The sequence below is a fragment of the Podarcis cretensis genome, assembly GCF_951804945.1.
Source record: "Podarcis cretensis genome assembly, chromosome: 3".
Lineage (NCBI taxonomy): Eukaryota > Metazoa > Chordata > Lepidosauria > Squamata > Lacertidae > Podarcis > Podarcis cretensis.
Window position 1 is genome coordinate 54940368 of NC_137172.1, and position 19086 is coordinate 54959453.

Sequence of the window (19086 nt, forward strand, 5' to 3'; positions counted from 1 at the left end):
ATTGCAAGAGTCTATAGCCTTTGTTTAAACTTGGATCAGAACCAGGATACATATATGAGACAATGGGCATGAGATTTGGATCAAAGAGTAACCAGGAAACAATAGAACTGGATTTGGAAAAACTTCTATTCTAATATAATTACAGCAGAACTATTTTAAAAACCTTCTGTCAACGAAGCCTCTGGTGTGCAGACAGCATCTTTCCACTCACTGCTGAAACCCTCAATACTTTCCCTAGCTGCTTTAACCTTCTCCATGTTAGAAATGTAACAACAGGGATCATTCAGTTTGTAATCTAAGGATTAATTCTGTTTTCAGTAAGCCAACTAGGCAAGAGGGAGGTGTTTGGATGTGCTGCTTAGCAACCAGGTTGGGTGGCATGATGCGTAGAGGTACTGCATGCTCTAATTGATCATGTATTTCTGATATAGTTTTCCCCCTGTATTTGAAGTTATATGTCTTCCTGTTATGAACAAAGTTTGAATTCAGAACAAGAAGATGTCTATGTTTATTTCTCCTTGTACTAAATACTGTTTTCGTCAGGTTTCCCTCAGTAAAGTGTTATCAGTTTCTTTTCTCTCTGGACTCCGTCTGCATTATTACCCACCTGCATTTATTACCTTTTTATATATAATGGAAGCTGCCCAGAGTGGTTGGGGAAACCCAGTCAGATAAGTGGGGTATAAGTAAAAAATGAAATCCGGAAATCTGGTAGGAACTGTTTATCCCCCTGCAGAGAACCATGTTTGTGTTTGAATTTTGTTTGTGTGTTTTTTCCCTAACTTACCGCTTCTGAAATAAACTACAGCTTTTTAAAAAATCATAAAATGATTTTTAAACTGTTGAGGAAGAGAAATTACACTGACATAGAGTACAGTGAAGAGCATGGGCCCCTCAAATGAAATTCTGCCCCTGGGCCTCTGCGAGTCTTAAAAAAGCCATGTCTGAGGGTGATAAAATTGTAGATGTTCCCACACTCCAGAAAACAGTTGCTGTGAGGTCATAAGATTCTTACATTCCATTTATTACATAGGAACACATCACCACAGTGCTGTGGTTCATACTTTTGCAGTAGTAAGCTCCTGAGAAGAGTAAAAGAGTGGCCTCCTAAGGTTGAAAAGACAACTGGAGGTTAACTATAATGGTAGCATTTCTTTGTTTATCTTGAAGCTCATTATTTTATGCTTGTTGGTGTTTTAAAATGTTTTTAATGCTTTAACTATGCTTATATTTTATTTATCATTTTCATGAGTCACATCATTACATGTCTTTAACAAATGTCCTGGGAATTTGCTAGACTGAATTTGATTCCCACCCCCCCTTCCTAAGAACCTTCAGTCATAACCATGGTGTTGGGTAGATCACTGTACACCTTTTGTACATGCACCTTTTGTACTGTGATGAGGCCTGGGTATAGCTGTGGCAGTGTCAGAGGAGAAAGCAATTGATGGAATTACATTTTCATCCAACACCTGTCCCTGACATCTTCTCTCCAGAAGATGCAATTGTGTTACATTACCTTGGAGTCAAACTCCCACAATCTGGAAACATAGTGGGAACTCCACAGATGAAACAGATGGCAAGAAAATTCCCTTCTGCTCAAACCCCAAAGAAGGACCTCCTCCAACCAGAAGCCCTTGTGCCACAAGAGCTGCTGGACAACCCTTGCAACCATATTTGCAGCCCCCTTCCAACAACTCCGTTTCAGAATTTGTGAGAGAGTCAAGGTACTCCTAAAACTTCCAGAGCCAACATGTGAAAAATTACCCAGGCAAGGAGCTAAGCACTCTGTCTGGGCAGCGCAGCCACATTTATAAACCTTCAGTGAGCTCCAGATCTTTGCTGGATCAACAGATCAGCCTACTCTATTTGGATGACTGCATCTATTTGAAAATGTTGCCTTCTTTCTTGCCTTTTGTGGCAATCACACAGGGTCCCGGGACGTTTGACGGTCTATTGATCCCTGTGCCACCACTGTGATTGCCTCTTCGCTGCCACCAACCCGTTTCTCATGGGTACGCACGGAGTCCAGACAGTTGTTAATGTTATGTAGTGATGTTTCACCCTGGGCCAGCAGGGGGATACTGTATATAGTTTTCACTCAGGTCTGTAGATAGTTTTCACTCAGGTCCACGTCAGTTATTTTAGGCGGGAACTCTGGGCTGTTGCTGCTACAATGTTGACAGCCGGCTGCCTATAAAAGCAGGCCGGGTGAGCTGTTTGCAGTCAGTTCTATTCCAGCTTACAAAATAAAGAGCTACTTGGAGAAATCGCTGTGTCGTCTGCTATGTCAACCCACAACTTAACAATTAACATTAACAAATAATCAGGTTTATTGTTTAGCATGAACAAGTTTAAAGTTTCAGTTAATTTTTCTTGTCAGTTTCTTAATCTTAGTTCCTTAACTGACCTATCCGTTCCTAACAACTTCAAACTGATTATCCCAACTAACTATCTGATTCCACCTAACAGTTCCTCTCACTCCCTCACAACACAACTCGACCAACCCACAGACTTATCCTCCCTCTTCCTTCACCAACTCCCAACTCTCAACTGACTTCCACACAACACAGACTCTAACTCTAACTCCTCCTATCAGTTTTTCTCTGGCCAATCACATCACACTCATTTAACTCTTTCCTTATGACCCACCTAGGAGGCAAACGCCACACCTGCTAGTCCTGTTTTAGAACGTTGCCTAGGAACCAGATAATGCCTTGTATCCTACTTGTGTTTTTCTGGCCCTACTAGTGGGGCTTTCACCACATTCAACTGGCTTCTTCATAATAGGCATGCACTTTGCCAAGTGACTCCCTGGGACGGAGTTTGCTTGATACAGGCCTTGCAGGTAGTTCAGAGGGCAAGGCCTGGTCTATACATGCAGCACTGTGAGATGATAAAGTCCTGAGATGGCACAACCGACTGCGCCACAAAAGATTGCTGTGGAGGCAGTAGAAGTCAAGATATGGGGCCCTTAGCGGGAAAAGCCTATAACCAATTGCTGTCACTAGTAAACCCATCTTGGCTGCACAAATTGAAAGGTGTGTCAGAGCCCAAGGCTCTTAAGGCACTTTCAGGACTGGCTTGTTTGAAACCTGGTAACTCTCATTTCAGATAAAACAGAAAGCTGTGCTGGATTGGAGATGCCTGGGTTGGACTGCTGCACATTGTGAAGAGAGGAGGGAAAGAGCTGCATGAGCAAAAGGTGTGTGCACACCTAAGCTTATTAAGAGAGGAATGATGGTCTGAACTGGGATATTTTGCACATTTAGATATCCTGAATTAACTTCATGAAACAGAAGTTTGGATCATGGAAGTTAGCCAAATGGCATCATGTACATATGTGTGTGTGTGTGTGTGTGTGTGTGTGTGTAATTATGAGGAAATTGCATACCCTGTCATTCACTTCATTAAAAAAACCTGAGGGTGTGATTGTTCTAAAATGAGTTCGTTCTTGCGAGTTGCTCAATATGTTTCCAGTGCAAGGTAGGCTGTATTTTCTTACCCGCAACAGCTAGATGACAGAGCACTGGTACTTGATAGAAACTGAACCACCATAAAGCCTCATTGCTATGTAAAGCAATATTGACTATTTGAATGCTTTTCTGCATATGAGTATATTTGGTACAAAACATTTCCTTGCAGAAGGGTTGTATATGAAACATTCAAATTTGACTCAAAATAAAAAAAAATCCTTCCAGTAGCACCTTAGAGACCAACTAAGTTTGTTATTGGTATGAGCTTTCGTGTGCATGCACACAAAAGTTCATACCAATAACAAACTTAGTTGGTCTCTAAGGTGCTACTGGAAGGAATTTTTTTTATTTTGTTTCAACTACGGCAGACCAACACGGCTACCTGCCTGTAACTCAGATTTGACTGTTTCCTATTCATCTTTTGCAGATGACTTCTGGAAAAATCCAGTACTGACTGTAATTTCTGTCTGTACTGAGAAAACAGGTACAGAATCCTTCAAACATGTAGATCTGGGGTGCACTATCTTCTGGAGGTTGTGATATTTTAGGGGGAGTATCTGGATGGTTGATACCTGCTAGGGCTTACCATAGAAGCAGCGAAAGGCAACAGAAAATTGTGTAATGATAAAGCACCCCCGTGTCATCTAAATGAATGCAGAAAGCCCCTGTACCGAGGAAGCAGCCTAGGGAGGAAAATAAATTCCAGTTTAGCCTTTATTAACCAAAGCTTTGGAGAAAGAACTTGCAACCCACTCCAGTATTTTGCCAGGAACACTCCATGCACAAAAGAAGAAGCTTTGAGAAGAAATTCCAAGGCATGCTCTGGTTCATGGGGTCACGGAGAGTTGAGCACGACTAAAACGACTGAACGACGAACCAAAGCTTATGGGACTGGAATATTGTCTGTCAAGTGATCTTCTTGGATGTTTTCTACCTCTATCACTACATCATACTAATGACAAATTGTGTTTGATTTATAGCAGGTGAAGAATTGGTGGACACATTAAGGCCATGACAGATGCAATTGCTTTGTCTTCCCACACTGCTACAATCAATACAATTTATGCACAACTGGAGAACTGGGCAAAGAAGCAATATTTCTTGGAAACAATTATCATTTTATCTATTCCAATTTGCATCTGGGGATTAATTGGGAATGGAGTTGACTTCTGGCTTCTTTGCTTCAGGATCAAGAGGACTAGGTTCTCAGTTTATATTCTCAATTTGACAGCTGCTGATCTTATTGTAAACATCTACTACATTATGGTTTTTATCACATTTTTGGCACAAATTTATGTCAATCTCTACTTTTCAAGTGTAATGGAGATTATATATTTATTTGGATACAATACCAGCATCTACTTGGTAACAGCTCTCACTGCTGAAAGGTACCTCACTGTCTTCTTCCCAGTCTGGTATCAACGTCACAGGCTAAAGTACCTCTCCATCATTGTGTGTGCCGTGTTGTGGCCCTTGTCCTGCCTGGTGTCACTGGTGGCCTATATTTCCTGCTATCCAAGGTTCCTTTCATCTCACAACGAAGAGAGAGCAGATTGTACAGCTGCAACTATATTTGAAATTACAATAACTTTTCTGGTTTTCCAACCCATCATGCTTTTTTCTACCGCAGCTCTTTGTGTCAAAATGCAAAGAGAAGCCAAGCAAAGCGCTCCAGCAAGACTTGATATCACCATCACCATCTTAGCTGTTGTATTTCTTATCTTTTCTTTCACAGTTCGAACTGTTGATGCCATCGCATATTGGCACCAAACACTAGATGCACCAGTCCCATTTCTACTTTCTCTGTTGTTTGATTCCATCAAGAGCAGCATCAACCCTTTCATATATCTTGCTGTTGGATGTTGGAAGAGAGGGAAGCCCATCCATATGTTTCTTGAGAGAGCTTTGAGTGGCAAAGCAGAGAGAACTCAAGTAGACCAAGAGGAGACTGAGAAGCATCCAGAGCCTCAAATGTGAACTGAAAAGGCTTCTAAGTCAAAGAATATAGACTGGCATTTCTGGTTCCTGAATAAATATATTATGACTTGTTTATTTTACTGTTTGTTACTTGTAGGCTACAATACTCACCTAGGGACCATGGAAAAGTCATCTGCAGATGGGGTAACAGGGCCCTCAAATCACCAAAGAGGTGTATCTTTGCAGGATTAAGCTTCTACGAAATGCAGAAGTATGATCAAACAAGGTGGAAAAGAAAACTGGAGAGTAACCCTGGTGATACTGACAACTTTGTTTTGCTAAATAAATACTAGGCCTGTAATCCTCACTCGACATACCTGGAAGTAAGCCCCATTGAATTCAATAGGACTGACTTCTGAATAGACACAGTTGGGACTGAGCAGTAACCATGCCTTTTAGATAGGCATTGTGTCTATCTAAAAGGTATCGAAATGCCACAGCCCAGTTAGGGAATGGAGTTAAATAGTGAGCCTTGAACAACAGCTTTGCTCTGTGTGCCAAGTTGACCAGGCTTAAGATATGCAGTCAGTGCCGGATTTACATATAAGCTAAACAAGTTATAGCTTAGGGCCCCACTCTCTTGGGGTCCCCCCCAAAAAAATTAAAGGGGAAAAACCTGGATGTACATTTCATATATATATATATATATATATATATATATATATATATATACACAAATAAAATAAAACCTACATACAGCAACAGTGTTTTGTGTTGTGTAGGCTCCAATGATGTAAGTTACTTTAATAAAATACATATTTTGTTATGTGCAAATGGCTTTAGATGCCTATTAGGTCCATAAATTACCATATAGCATATATTCAACACAAAAAACAGTGACAATTTGTTGTTGACAAAGGACAGCTGGACATATAAAGGGCCCCATTCCCTTCAGTAGCTTAAAAGGTAAAGGTAAAGGTACCCCTGCCCGTACGAGCCAGTCTTGACAGACTCTGGGGTTGTGCGCCCATCTCACTCAAGAGGCCAGGGGCCAGCGCTGTCCGGAGACACTTCCGGGTCACGTGGCCAGCGTGACATCGCTGCTCTGGCGAGCCAGAGCCGCACACGGAAACGCCGTTTACCTTCCCGCTGGTAAGCGGTCCCTATTTATCTACTTGCACCCGGAGGTGCTTTCGAATTGCTAGGTTGGCAGGCGCTGGGACCGAGCAGCGGGAGCGCACCCCGCCGCAGGGATTTGAACCGCCGACCTTTCGATTGGCAAGTCCTAGACGCTGAGGCTTTAACCCACAGCGCCACCTGCGTCTCAGTAGCTTAGGGCCTCATCAAACCTAAATCCGGCCCTGTATGCAATTCAGGAACCCTTCTTTCCAAGAATACTAGGATGAACCACCAGACCACAACCGGGGGTATATCGTTGCAAGGGAATATAAGGACCAGGCAAAAATGAAGGTTAAAATAGTGAATATATTACCCTACCTAGGTTGAGGGGAAGTTTGGTTTGGTGGAGTTCCCCCTCTGTGAAGAGGCAGAGGGAGGAGAGTAGCTGAGGGATTTATCACCTACTTCCGACAGTGTGGGATATGTATGGCACTGGGTCTCAGCTTACTATTCTGTAGCCCAATCCCTCAGCTGTATATTGTGGAATGGGTTTTAATAGATAGGAATGAATATATTAATTGTAATTTACCCCTCCAGGCGCCCACATGTGTGGGTTGAACAAAGTCCCATTCTTAGCAGCAAAATTGAAGCTGGCTCCCCCTTTTCATTTACCTCACTTAACAAAGAAATCAGACAACAGATGGTGGAAGCAAGCTTAAAATAGGATTTACTTGGTAGTCTTGAATTGGTTCTCAGCTACAGCAGCAGTAAAAACTATGCAGGCAAAATACTTATATTTACAGTAGAAAGTCTCAGGCATGCATTGGATCTGGAGCAAGTGAACATATGTCATCCTGCATGGCTGGTCAAAGAAATTGGGCAGCATTGAGAGAGGGCCTTTCGACCCTCTGACAGCTATGTTATGGGCTGCTGCAGGGGACTATTTTCTCTTCAGTGCTATATAACATCTATATGAAGCTGTTGGGGATGGTCATGAGGAGTTTTAGGGCAAGGTGCCATCAGTCTGCTGATGACACTCAGCTCTATTTCTCTATAACATCTGAATCAGGAGGGGCCGTGCAATTCCTGAGCCATTTGGCTGGGCACGCTGGTGAAATAGATGAGAAAAACAAGCGGAGCTTGCATCCTGGCAAGATGGAGACACTGTGGGTGAGGAGTTCCCATGTCTCAAAAACTGGTCAGCTGCCTACCCTGGATGGGGTTGCACTCCTCCTGAAGGAGCTGCTTCTGGATCCAGCTGTCACTGGAAGCTCAGGTAGTCTCTGTGGCTAGAAGTACCTTTGACCAGCTGTGACTGGTTTGACAGCTATTACTGGACCAGGAAAGCCTTGCCACAGTAGTAGTTACTTCAAGGCTGGATTACTGCAATGTGCTGTATGTGGGTCTTCCCGTGTGCTTGATTTGGAACCTGCAGCTAGTGCAGAATGCTGCAGCATGATTGCTGACAGGAAAGGGCCTTGTCAGCATATAACACCTGTGCTCAGAGATCTGCACTGTTTGCCGATTTGCTACCAGTCCAGGTTACTGTTAGTATGCATAAAGGTAAAGGGACCCCTGACCGTTAGGTCCAGTCGTGGAGGACTCTGGGGTTGCGGCGCTCATCTCGCTTTGCTGGCCAAGGGAGCCGGCGTACAGCTTCCAGGTCATGTGACCAGCATAACTAAGCCTCTTCTGGCAAACCAAAGCAGTGCACGGAAACGCCGTTTACCTTCCTACCGGAGTGGTACCTATTTATCTACTTGCACTTTGACGTGCTTTCGAACTGCTAGGTGGGCAGGAGCTGGGACCAAGCAACGGGAGCTCACCCCGTTGCGGGGATTCGAATCGCTGACCTTCTGATCGGCAAGCCCTAGGTTCTGTGGTTTAGACCACAGCGCCACCCATGTCCCATATATACATATGCATAGCCCTTAATAATTTAATAATTTGGGATCAGTTTACCTACAAGATCGCTTTTTCTTACATGTGCCCACTTGACAGCTTTGATTGGCGGAATTGGCACCACTACAGGGGACACATAATACCCTTCCTGCATTGGAATGAACTCGGTCATTTAGTGTGGCAGGGCAGAAAGAGAACTGAGATAATAAATCAAGTCACACTACCCTATCTCTACAGGTCATATACCAGGGTAATCAAAGCAGTCTCTTTCCTTGATCTGAAGCCAGATTTCAATAGGTACAGAGAAGTATGTGAGTTTAATCATATTGTGGCTGACAGTCACTATGAGGTCATGAAATTCTTGTATTCAGTTGTTACACAACCAACACTTCATAATAGTGGCACTTGGTCACATCTTTGCAGAATTCTATTACTGTGAGAGGAAGACGAATGAGAAAAGAAGGTTGAAACGAAAATTGGAGTGCAACTATGTTAGTATTGACTTTTCTGCTTTGCAGCTGCTTACGTCAGTGTGATTCTCAACATCTATATTCATGTTAGTCTCATCAAGTCTGCTTAACAGGCTTTATAGGAACTTGCCAGAGATAATTTGGGGTATCTCTACTTGCTTCTCCCAACAACATCCATTCAGTAATCAAATTGTGAAGCAGATCACTGTATAAAAGTATATGGCCACCCTTCATATTTTGTGATGGTTGCAAAGGAATGAAAAGGGGAAGAGGCGAGAAAAGGCAGAAATTCGGACAGCCACTGCCTGTGAATATTTTTCTCCCCCTCCCCCAATATGGCAAAGGGTTAGTCATAAGAGGCTGTTGCAGCAAAAATAATGAGTCTTGTGCTGCCTTAAAAACTAACAGGTTTATCATAGTAGAAACTCTCATGGTCTAGAGTTGACTTCATCAAATCTAAATTATGCCACAATATAAATCTTTAAGTTGCAACAAGACTTTTTGTTTTACTCTCTCCAAAAGCATTGACTTCTTATTCTAATTTGCTTGAGTATTACTCAGCCCAAGTCTGGCAAAGGGAGCACAGAAATTCAGAGGGAAAGCCTCCTCTTGACCTACAGGTCCCTAGACATCTATGCCCACCAGCCAGTTACTGGGAAGATCCTTATCCCATTCACTTAATTCTCTCCAGTTGCCAAAAATTGTGGGAGTAGAATCTAATAACAAGAACATCCTTGCCTGACAGGTGATCATTTGAAGCTTTCCTACGGCTATTACAAAATCTAGGTACCTTAATAGTAACTGTAAGTTATGTTTGATTTTGACAGGTTGAAAGGAATAATAGCTTATATTGATAATGTGATACCAGAAGAAGGCATATCGCCTTCCAGCTCTGCTGGTGTAACCAAGAAACCCTACAGACTTCCCAAGGAGCTTGGAACAATTTTTATTGCAACTATTCCAGTCAGCATCTTTGCATTCATAGCGAATGTAATTGTCTTTTGGCTTTTCTGCTACAAGATCAAACACACTAACTTAACCCCCTATTTTTTAAATCTTACTATTGCAAATCTTCTGACAAGCTTCTGCAGTGCTGAAGTTGCTTTTTTATATTCTATAAATGTACGTCTAGTTTCTCCAATTCAACGTCTAATCCAGATGCTCTATATATGTGCCTATGACACCAATTTATACATCTTTACAGCTCTCACTGCTGAAAGGTACATCACTGTCTATTTCCCAGTCTGGTGGCAACATCACCGGCCTGAGTATTTCTCAACCATACTGTGTGTGATTTTATGGATGTTGTCTTGCAATCTGTCACTTCTGTACTTTTTTTTCTGCTTCCCAAAATTCTTCATAACCGCTAAGGAATTTGAATCTCAATGTGGAACTTCAAGTATAATATCCTTAATAACTGAGGTGGTTCTTGTCCCATCCAGCGTGTTGTTTTTCTCTTTGGCCATTTGGATCAGAACCCTAAGATCACAGCAAAAGCCCCGAGAAAGACTTGACATTACCATTGTGGCCATAGCAACAGTGATTCTTATCTTCAATGTCCCAACCAGAGCTACATTTACTTTTTCATTTTGGAAACTCCCAGTAGATTTGACTACATTGAAAATCATTACTGTGTTACTGGATTCAATCTGCTGCAGTGCCATTGCTATTGTGTACCTTATTGTTGGATGCTGGAAGAGGTGGGAAGCCTTAAAGTCCTTCCATATGCTACTTGAGGGAGCACTGGAGGATACAGAAAACATGCCAGAGTCAACCAAAACAGATGAGGTGCAAGCCTGAAAATATCTCTGGCATCAGAAGCCAACCCCCCCAACCCCCGCATCAGATGATTATAGAAAAACAAGGACATTCTTTCACAGTTCCAGAATAAATTTATTACGAATGCTTTGATGTTGTGTTCATTATTTCTAATACACCCATCTCGGCCCTATACTAGGGCAATCTCCAGTCCGGATGGCTTCTTATGCAGAGCCAGTTGGTGGGCTGAGAGTCAAAATCAGAGGGCAGAGGTGACTGAGCCACCAAACACCGAGTTTGACATTTCTCAGTGTGGTCAATAAGCAGGGATCCTACAAAGGATGCAAAAGTGCAGTCAAGGTAACTGAACAGCGGAAAAAGGCAAGCAGACAACCACTATGAAAAGGAGGTCAGATAGAATCAGAGAACTGTAGAGTTGGAAGGGACCACGAGGGTCATACAGTCCACCCCCTGCAATGCAAGAATCTTTTGTTCAACGTGGGGCTTGAACCCATAACCATGAGATTAAGAGTCTCATGCTCTACCAACTGAGCTATCACAGCTTCATGAGGTGGATGGACAATAGAAGAGGAAAGCGAGAAGCCAGGACGCCCAGAGAAAAGAAGTATGTTGGTGGATATATAAGTATATCTGGAATGACTGAGAACAGCATCCAGTACATACATCTCTGAGGAAAACCTTTGAAGCAAATGCTAGAGAAGTAGCCTGGTGTTGTCAATGCTGGACGGAACATTTTGAAGTGCAAGAGCTCACCATGGTATCTCCCATAGGCTAACCATGCTGCCGCCAGATCTGTTCATATAAACATCTGCATGTACATATTTTCCCCAACTCATGCCATCTGTTTTATGTGCCTGAAACTTCTGTATGCTTGCTTTTATATGACTTTTGTGTTTTTACTGTTGCTTTACTGGCTTTAGGTTTGTGTTTTTGTTTTAATATTAGATAGATAGATAGATAGATAGATAGATAGATAGATAGATAGATAATAGACAGACAGACAGACAGACAGACAGACAGACAGACAGACAGACATGACACTACTTAGAGATTTTCAAAATATTAGGCAGTACAGTTGATCCACAACATTGGGGGGGTTGCGTTCTGGGGGTTGCACATAAAACTAAAATTATATATAGTTGAAACTACCCCAGAATTATCCCTGCATGAGCACCCCCAACCTTTCTGAAGCTGGAGGGCCGAGCAGGCTTTGCCTTCCCTATGAAGGTTCTGGTGAGATCTGCTTCCGGTTCCGCTCTGCCTTAATGGAACCAGACCCCACAACAGCAGGAGATCATTGGCAAAGGAAAAACAAGGATGATTGAGGGTAATTCTCCTTGCAAATTTCCCCCCCAGGGATGGGGGAAATGGGCTTCACTCGCAGTCCATCTCAGTACCTGGCTCTTGCTCTGACATGGAATGCGGGGGCAGGGAGGTGCTGAGTGCAAAATCACTTTGCCTGGTGAAAACCCTCCAATGCTGCCATTAAGAAGCAGAGGTTCTCCTGTTCATTAGAACTTAATTGGACTAAAGTACAGGAACGTGCTAGAAGAGATGAGATCACAAACTGTGGAACAAAACCAATTGCAAGGACTTTAAGGTTTGAACTCGAGATAAGACTTCATTAGGTGTAAAAGATGTGGGGAGGGGAGCTTATAGTTCTTTATTTAAAGTTCTCTACATTAATGATTTGGCAACCTCCTCTGAATGTTAGTTCAAATTATATTTGTACAAGCAAGGATGGAAGAAATTGGATTATACATATGGAATATAACATTAAATGGAACTGTGTGTATTTAATAAAAGGAAAAAGGGAGGGAAGTTCTATTTTGCAAAAGGTTTACAATGGAAACTTAGAGCTGACTCTTCCTCACCCTTTATTATTTATGGAGTGACTTGGAATTTATTTATAAGAAGACTTGGAATTTAATTTAATTGGAAGTATAATTGCTCATATATCCTCAGTTGGACAGAAGGATGAAAGGAGTCTGCAAACTGCCAAGGAATTGATAAGGTTCATTACTGAGTCATCTACAGTTCGACAGACCACTCTTCTTCCCAGGCTGAGAGGAAAAATGGTGAGAACAGGTTATTTATTGGGACAGAGTGACTTTTGCAGCTGTTGTTAAAGTTGCAAAACAACGAAGCACAGGATGGAGCAATGGAGAAATTTCTGGAACAACAGTGGGATATCAGCTCCGTCCAAGGCATGACAGATAACAGCAACAACCGGGGGGGAGGGGTGGAGAAGAGAGACATAACATCTTACAAGGACGGGAAGAAACACAATGGACAGAACAATTGCCACACACAGGAACAAAAAAGATATAGTCTGAGTTCCTCGCTTGCAGTTTTAGAACTCATTTAATGTGTCAACATGAATAGAAGTTATTAATACTGCAGTTGTTGAATAAGGGGTTGTTATTATGATCAGAATGTAATGGTTATTAATACTCCAGTTGTTGTATAAGGGATTGTTATTATGATCAGAATGTAATGGAAATTAATAAGATTTTGAATGCAGAATTAAAGCAAATTATCAAGCCATCAATCTTTATCTAAATTATCAGTATTTGAACAATTGGTAATAATGATTGTATTATAAATTGGTATTCTTATAATGAGGCTATTACTGAATTGTAACTGAAAAGTAATAAAAATGTGCGCGCACACACACACACACACAGAGAGAGAGAGAGAGAGAGAGAGAGAGAGTGAGTTCACCCCAGAGCCTATAGGAAGGCTTCCCAGGATCTGGTTAGCAAGGTGGAGAACTTAAAAGCTCCTTCTGTGGTGGGAAAACCAGGCACAGAGAGAGCTTTTAAGCTCTCTACCTTGCTTACCATGCTCTGGGAGACTCTCTTGCAGGCCCTGGAAGTTCTCACAAGATTTCACAAAGCTGTCCAAGATCTTGCCAGAGGCTCCCAGAGCTCATTATCTGCAGCCCTTCCTCATATGCTCCTTCCATGGGAGGTTTGGAAGGTGGCAAGAAGATAGTAGGCCTTTTCCTGTGATGGCCCCTGCATGGGAAATGCTCTGCCTGGGAAAGCACAACTGAAACCATTCTTATCTAGTTCTAGGTGCCAGGCAAAGACTTTTCTCCCCCACTCCTAGGCTTTTGGACCTTAATTTAAAGAATATTGTGGCCTTTTTAGTTGGGCAGGGCTTGTAACCCTGACTAGGTCTCTGAGCTAGGGCTAAGGACAAATGCTCCACGATGCATCGTTCGCCTGCCTTCTGCTGTGGCTGAGAGGTTAGAGAATTTCCATGTGCAATATGTGGACCGTAAGAAAGTTGTTTCCTTTCCCTTGGTGGAAATGGAAGCCTTCAAAACTTTTTTAGAAACCATGCAAGGAGTGGCTCCAGTCCCACTTTCTAGTATCTCTCCACCATTCAGGAACGGAACCAGTCCAGACATTTGAAGAGGTTACGATGACTGATGATATGAAAAGATCTCCAGAGGACTGAGATAACAAACGAGGCAGAGGCGCTGGCTTCTCCAGTGGATGGGGGGGGCGGGGGCGGGCTGGTGTGACATTATGCAATGTGGCGAGGAGCCGGGGTGGGGCCAAACACCCTGGCCCCCTCAAAATACACATGGGGGGGCTCAAACTGCCTTGGCTCCTAGGAGTCGGTGCCTATGAAATGAGGTAACTCTGTTCTGTGAACTGCCCTGAGACCTCCGGGTATAGGGCGGTATATAAATTCGATAAATAAATAAATAAATAAATAAATAAATAAAATAAAATAAATAAATAAATAAATAAATAAATAAATAAATAAATAAATAAATAAATACTCTCTCTCCAGGTACACGTCATCTACCAGGGAAATCAAAGCAGTCTCCTTCTCTTCATTTGAAGCTATATGTATATAGGTACAAGGTGATATCACTGTGAGCGTAACTATATCACACCTGACAGTAGTTGTGAGGTCATGAGATTCTAGTATTCAGTTTGTTACATAAGTCACACTTCATAGGAGTGGAACTGATCATATTATGCAGAAGCATGGTCAAAGAAGTTTGAAATGAAAATTGGAGTACAATCACGTTAGTACTGACTCTTCTGTCTTGCCACTGCTTACGTGAGTTTGATTTTTAAACAGCTACATTTCTGCTAGTTCCCCTCATCTTCTATCTGTTTTGCAGGTCTTGTAGGAACCTGCAGAATTAATTCTGACTGTATGTGGTCTATTTCTCCAAAGAGAACCCAAACAGCGATCAGATCTTTAAGCAGTTTGCTACATAAATAATATATACCTAGCCTTTGTACTTTTGTGATGGGTAGGAATGACAGAGGGGCAATGAGAAAATCTTATATCTGTTATGGCAAAAAAAAAAAAAAACCTGAAGGAAAAGTTACAATATTTTTGTTATGGGGAAAATAAAATTTCAGTAGCATAATAGAACATAAACTTTATTTTCCCCATAACAAAAATATTAAAATTCTAGTTGCTGCTAACGAGGGAGAAGGGGTGAAGGCGAAACTTTTATTATTGAACTATTAAACTGCATTTTTGTTGGAATCCATTTTGCTCAGGCAATATATGAAAGGCCTCCAAGTGGAGTTAGCTTGTTTTTGCAACTGCTCAGCATTTCGTTGAAGTCAGCAGTTGCTAATCTTAAAATACATATACAGTGGTCCCTCAGGTTAAGTACTTAATTCGTTCCGGAGGTTCGTACTTAACCTGAAACTGTTCTTAACCTGAAGCACCACTTTAGCTAATGGGGCTCCTGCTGCCGCCGTGCCGCCGGAGCACAATTTCTATTCTCATCCTGAAGCAAAGTTCTTAACCTGAGGTAATATTTCTGGGTTAGCGGAGTCTGTAACCTGAAGCGTATGTAACCTGAAGCGTATGTAACCCGAGGTACCACTGTACCTTAAAATGCCTTACTGCGGCTGCTGTGAGTGTGGAGGAAGCAAGTGTCCCATCCCTAGGCCAGATGGGAAAAGGCCTAGCATCAGGGAGCGGGGTCCACACTTGCTTCAGGTCGTGGCGGATGTTCTCCTGGAGACACCTAGTTTGGTTCTTCTAGGGGATTTTAACACCCATGCTGACACAACCTTACAAGGGGCTGCTCGGGACTTCATGGAAAGCATGGCTTCCATGGGGCTGTCCCTGAATAAGTCTGGCCCAACTTATAACCGCGGACATGCCTTGGACCTGGTGTTCATCTCTATGGATGTTAGTGATCTGACACTAAGTAAAATCAAAACTAAAGAAGTGCCATGGTCAGATCACTTCCTGGTGCATCTGGACTTCTCCACGACCCTTCCCCTCTGCAGGGAGGTGTGACCGATTCAGATGGTCCACCCCCACCACTTAATGGACCCAAATGGTTTCCAGAGAATGTAGGGTATGTTTTATCCCATGTTGATGGCATTTCAGCTGATTCCCTGGTGGCCTGCTAGAATGTGGAGTTAACCAGGGCTATTGACTGTCTGGCTATGAAGCGCCCTCTCCAATTGCATGGAGCCTGGACAGCCCCGTGGTTTTCCCCGGAGCTGAGGGCGATGAAACAGTCGTTGAGATGGCTAGAGAACCGGTGGTGGAAAACTCATTCTGAATTGGACCGGAAACAGGTTAGAGCTCAATGTTGAGCCTACCAAGTGGCAATAACGATAGCGTGGAGGACTTTCTTCACCACCTCTACTGCATATGCAGAAAGTAGCAGCAGGAGACTCTTTCAGGTGGTTCGCAATTTAACAGAACCGCCTTTGGCATCGGGGCCTAGAAAAGACCCCAATATCTCCTGCAATTATTTTGCAAATTTTCTTGCAGATAAAGTCTCTCAGTTTCGGAAAGAAGTAGACTCCACCGTGGGAGCAGGGCCGGAGTGGGGAAGTGCTAGTCAAGTTGCATGGAATCAGTTCCAATCTGTTACCTCTGAGGATGTGAACATGCTGCTTAGACAAGTGAAACCAACCACCTGTCTCCATGATCCTTGCCCATCGTGGCTAATAAAAGCGGGCCGGGAAGGGCTGAGTGATGGGCTCTGTGGGGTGGTGAATGCTTCCCTCTGTGAGGGAGCCTTCCCAGCCACGCTAAAAGAGGTGGTTATTAAACCGCTTCTTAAAAAAACATCTTTAGACCCGGCTAATATGGCCAACTATCGCCCAGTCTCAAATCTTCCATTTTTGGGCAAGGTGATTGGGCGGGTGGTTGCTGAACAACTCCAAGCACGCCTGAAGGATGCGGACCATTTGGATCCCTTCCAATCGGGATTCAGACCTCATCATGGGACTGAAATTGCCTTGGTCACGCTGGTTGATGATCTCTGGTGGGCTAGGGACAAAGGTGAAAGCTGTTTCCTAGTTCTGCTGGATCTCTCAGCAGCCTTTGATACCATCGATCATAACATCCTTCTGCACCATCTAGAGAAGCTGGGAGCACTGTTATACAGTGGTTCTCCTCCTTTCTCCTGGGCCGTGTCCAGAAAGTGGTGATGGGGGATGAGTGTTCAAACCCCTGGGCTCTCACTTGTGGGGTCCCTCAGGGTTCCATCCTCTTCCCCATGCTTTTTAACATCTATATGGAGCTGCTGGGAGAGATCATCAGGGGAGAGGTCTGCACGATGCTAATGAAAGAGAGGAGGTGGACTTAGCATGGCTTTCCCGATCGGGGAAGGGGGCGGCTGCCGGGGACGGAGGGAGGCAAGAAGGAGCCATGTCTCTGACAAGGGAAGGCGGAATCAGTATCAGCAACAGCAACAGCTATTTTCAAATTCTTACTTTGAGTATTCTACCATAGGATAGTGCTTTGTCCCACTTAAACTAAGCATTCATATGAATTCATCTCTGAATTTTCTAAGATTTTGCTTAAAAAAAATGGTCCCCCCCCCCACTTATATTAACTGAGTCACTTAAGTCACTCCTTACTCATATTTTTGCTAAACTAGAAAGTCCTGAACGCTGCAACCATTCCTCATGGGGGGTGGGGGATGAATTCTGATATCCGCCTATTACAAGCAGCCAAACAAGGGAGAGCATAAATAAATTCAAAATTGGCAATTCTCTGCCAGATTTTGGGAAGTGGAATACTGAAAAACTCAATACCTTAATAATTACAAATTATATGTGATTTCTATAGGTTGAGAAGAAAAATGGAATACATTGATAATGTCATGATGGCAAAAGCAAACACCTTGTCTTCCCACACTGCTGGTGCACCCAAGAAAATGGTCAAATACATGCAAGCTTCATACTATTTCAGATTAAATATGCTGATTGCATCTGTTCCCATCTGCATTGGTGGATTAATAGCTAATGCAATTGTCTTGTACCTTTACTGCTGCAAGATCAACAAGCCAAAGTTAGGCCCATATTTTTTAAATGTGACCTTTGCAAATCTTATTATAATCTTGTGCAACCTTGAAGTGGCTGCTTTTTTTCTCGGAGACATGAAAACCTCTACAGTAGTCCAACGTGTAATGGAGATGCTTCATATTTTTGCATATGATACCACCTTATATATCTTCACAGCTCTCACCGCTGAAAGGTTTCTCACTGTCTATTTCCCAGTCTGGTGGCAACATCACCGGTTCAAAGATTTCTCTGTCTCAATGTGTGCGATTTTGTGGATGGTTTCTGGCCTGGAGTCACTTATGGCATATTTTTCCTGCTATCCAAGATATGAAATTGTTAATGTTAACACTGCCATCTGTACAATTGCAAATATAGTAGAAGTCATCATGGAAGCCATCCTTTTTTTCCCCAGCTTGTTCTTCTTCACTTTGGCCATTTGGATCAGAAGTCGAAGACCACAGCAAAAGCCTCTAGCAAGACTTGACATCACCATTGTAGTCATAGCTATTCTGATTCTGATTCTCAGTGTCCCAACTAGATTACTTCATGCTATTTCATATTGGGTGGAATCAATGAACTGGTATCTGTTGACGACCACTGCTCTGTTACTGGATACTTGTACCTGCAGCAGCATTCCTTTTGTATTCCTCATTGTTGGAAGCTGGAAGGGGCAGAAAGGCTTTGAACCCTTCTGTTTGTTTCTTGAGAGGGCTTTAAAGGATACTGAAGACACAGCAGAGCCAACAGCAGCGAACCAGGAGCAGGCATGACAATATCCTTGTCCTCAGAAGTAATTTCCTTTTAAAAATAAAATAAAATGTATACGTTTTATGGAGAAAAAACGACATTCCTTCCAAGTTTCAGAATAAATTTATTTCAAATACTTTAAGGTTGTTCTTTACATTGATTCTAACACACCCACCTAGGTGTGGCACTAGGGCCACTTTCTCCTTTGGATGGCCAACTAGGCAGAGGCAGCAGGTGGCCTGAAAGTAGAGGACTATAGTCAAAACTAGAGGGCAAAGGTGACTGAGCCACCAAAGACTGACAGTGATACCATTTCTCAATGTGGTCATTTAGTAAAGGCCCTCAAGGGAGAGCAAAAGTGTGGACAAG

General features: G+C 42.8%; 3 protein-coding genes across 11 annotated transcripts in view; 2 read left to right on the forward strand and 1 right to left on the reverse strand.

Annotated features, from left to right (window-relative positions):
- The first annotated feature begins 1021 nt into the window (after positions 1-1021).
- LOC307213770 (proto-oncogene Mas-like) lies at positions 1022-5528 on the forward strand. 7 transcript variants are annotated; one of them, XM_079971942.1, is made up of 4 exons: positions 1022-1144; positions 3115-3205; positions 3904-3960; positions 4460-5528. In XM_079971942.1, exon 4 carries the CDS (start codon positions 4488-4490, stop codon positions 5451-5453), a length of 966 nt encoding a protein of 321 aa, XP_079828068.1. In that variant the 5' UTR covers positions 1022-1144; positions 3115-3205; positions 3904-3960; positions 4460-4487; the 3' UTR covers positions 5454-5528. The 7 variants fall into 7 exon arrangements, with proteins under 7 accessions (XP_079828068.1, XP_079828069.1, XP_079828070.1 ...); XM_079971941.1 differs by having other exon boundaries at positions 1023-1144; positions 4457-5528; XM_079971939.1 differs by lacking the exon at positions 3904-3960 and adding an exon at positions 1933-2015 and having other exon boundaries at positions 1024-1144; positions 4457-5528.
- Positions 4940-19086, reverse strand: part of PNLDC1 (PARN like ribonuclease domain containing exonuclease 1) — a 48913-nt gene continuing 34766 nt past the window's right edge. Inside the window, exons 20-21 of one of the 2 annotated variants that reach the window (XR_013837664.1) lie at positions 10562-10627; positions 4940-5043 (exon numbers count right to left, since the gene is read on the reverse strand). The gene's annotated coding sequence lies outside the window, so the exon portion shown is untranslated. Of the gene's footprint in view, positions 5044-9717; positions 10628-19086 lie in introns of those variants that run through there. The other variant, XR_013837665.1, reaches the window with a different exon arrangement.
- Positions 8837-18859, forward strand: LOC307213768 (mas-related G-protein coupled receptor member A8-like). 2 transcript variants are annotated; one of them, XM_079971935.1, is made up of 4 exons: positions 8837-8905; positions 12629-12741; positions 14645-14749; positions 17756-18859. In XM_079971935.1, exon 4 carries the CDS (start codon positions 17769-17771, stop codon positions 18738-18740), a length of 972 nt encoding a protein of 323 aa, XP_079828061.1. In that variant the 5' UTR covers positions 8837-8905; positions 12629-12741; positions 14645-14749; positions 17756-17768; the 3' UTR covers positions 18741-18859. The 2 variants fall into 2 exon arrangements, with proteins under 2 accessions (XP_079828061.1, XP_079828062.1); XM_079971936.1 differs by lacking the exons at positions 8837-8905; positions 12629-12741 and having other exon boundaries at positions 14622-14714.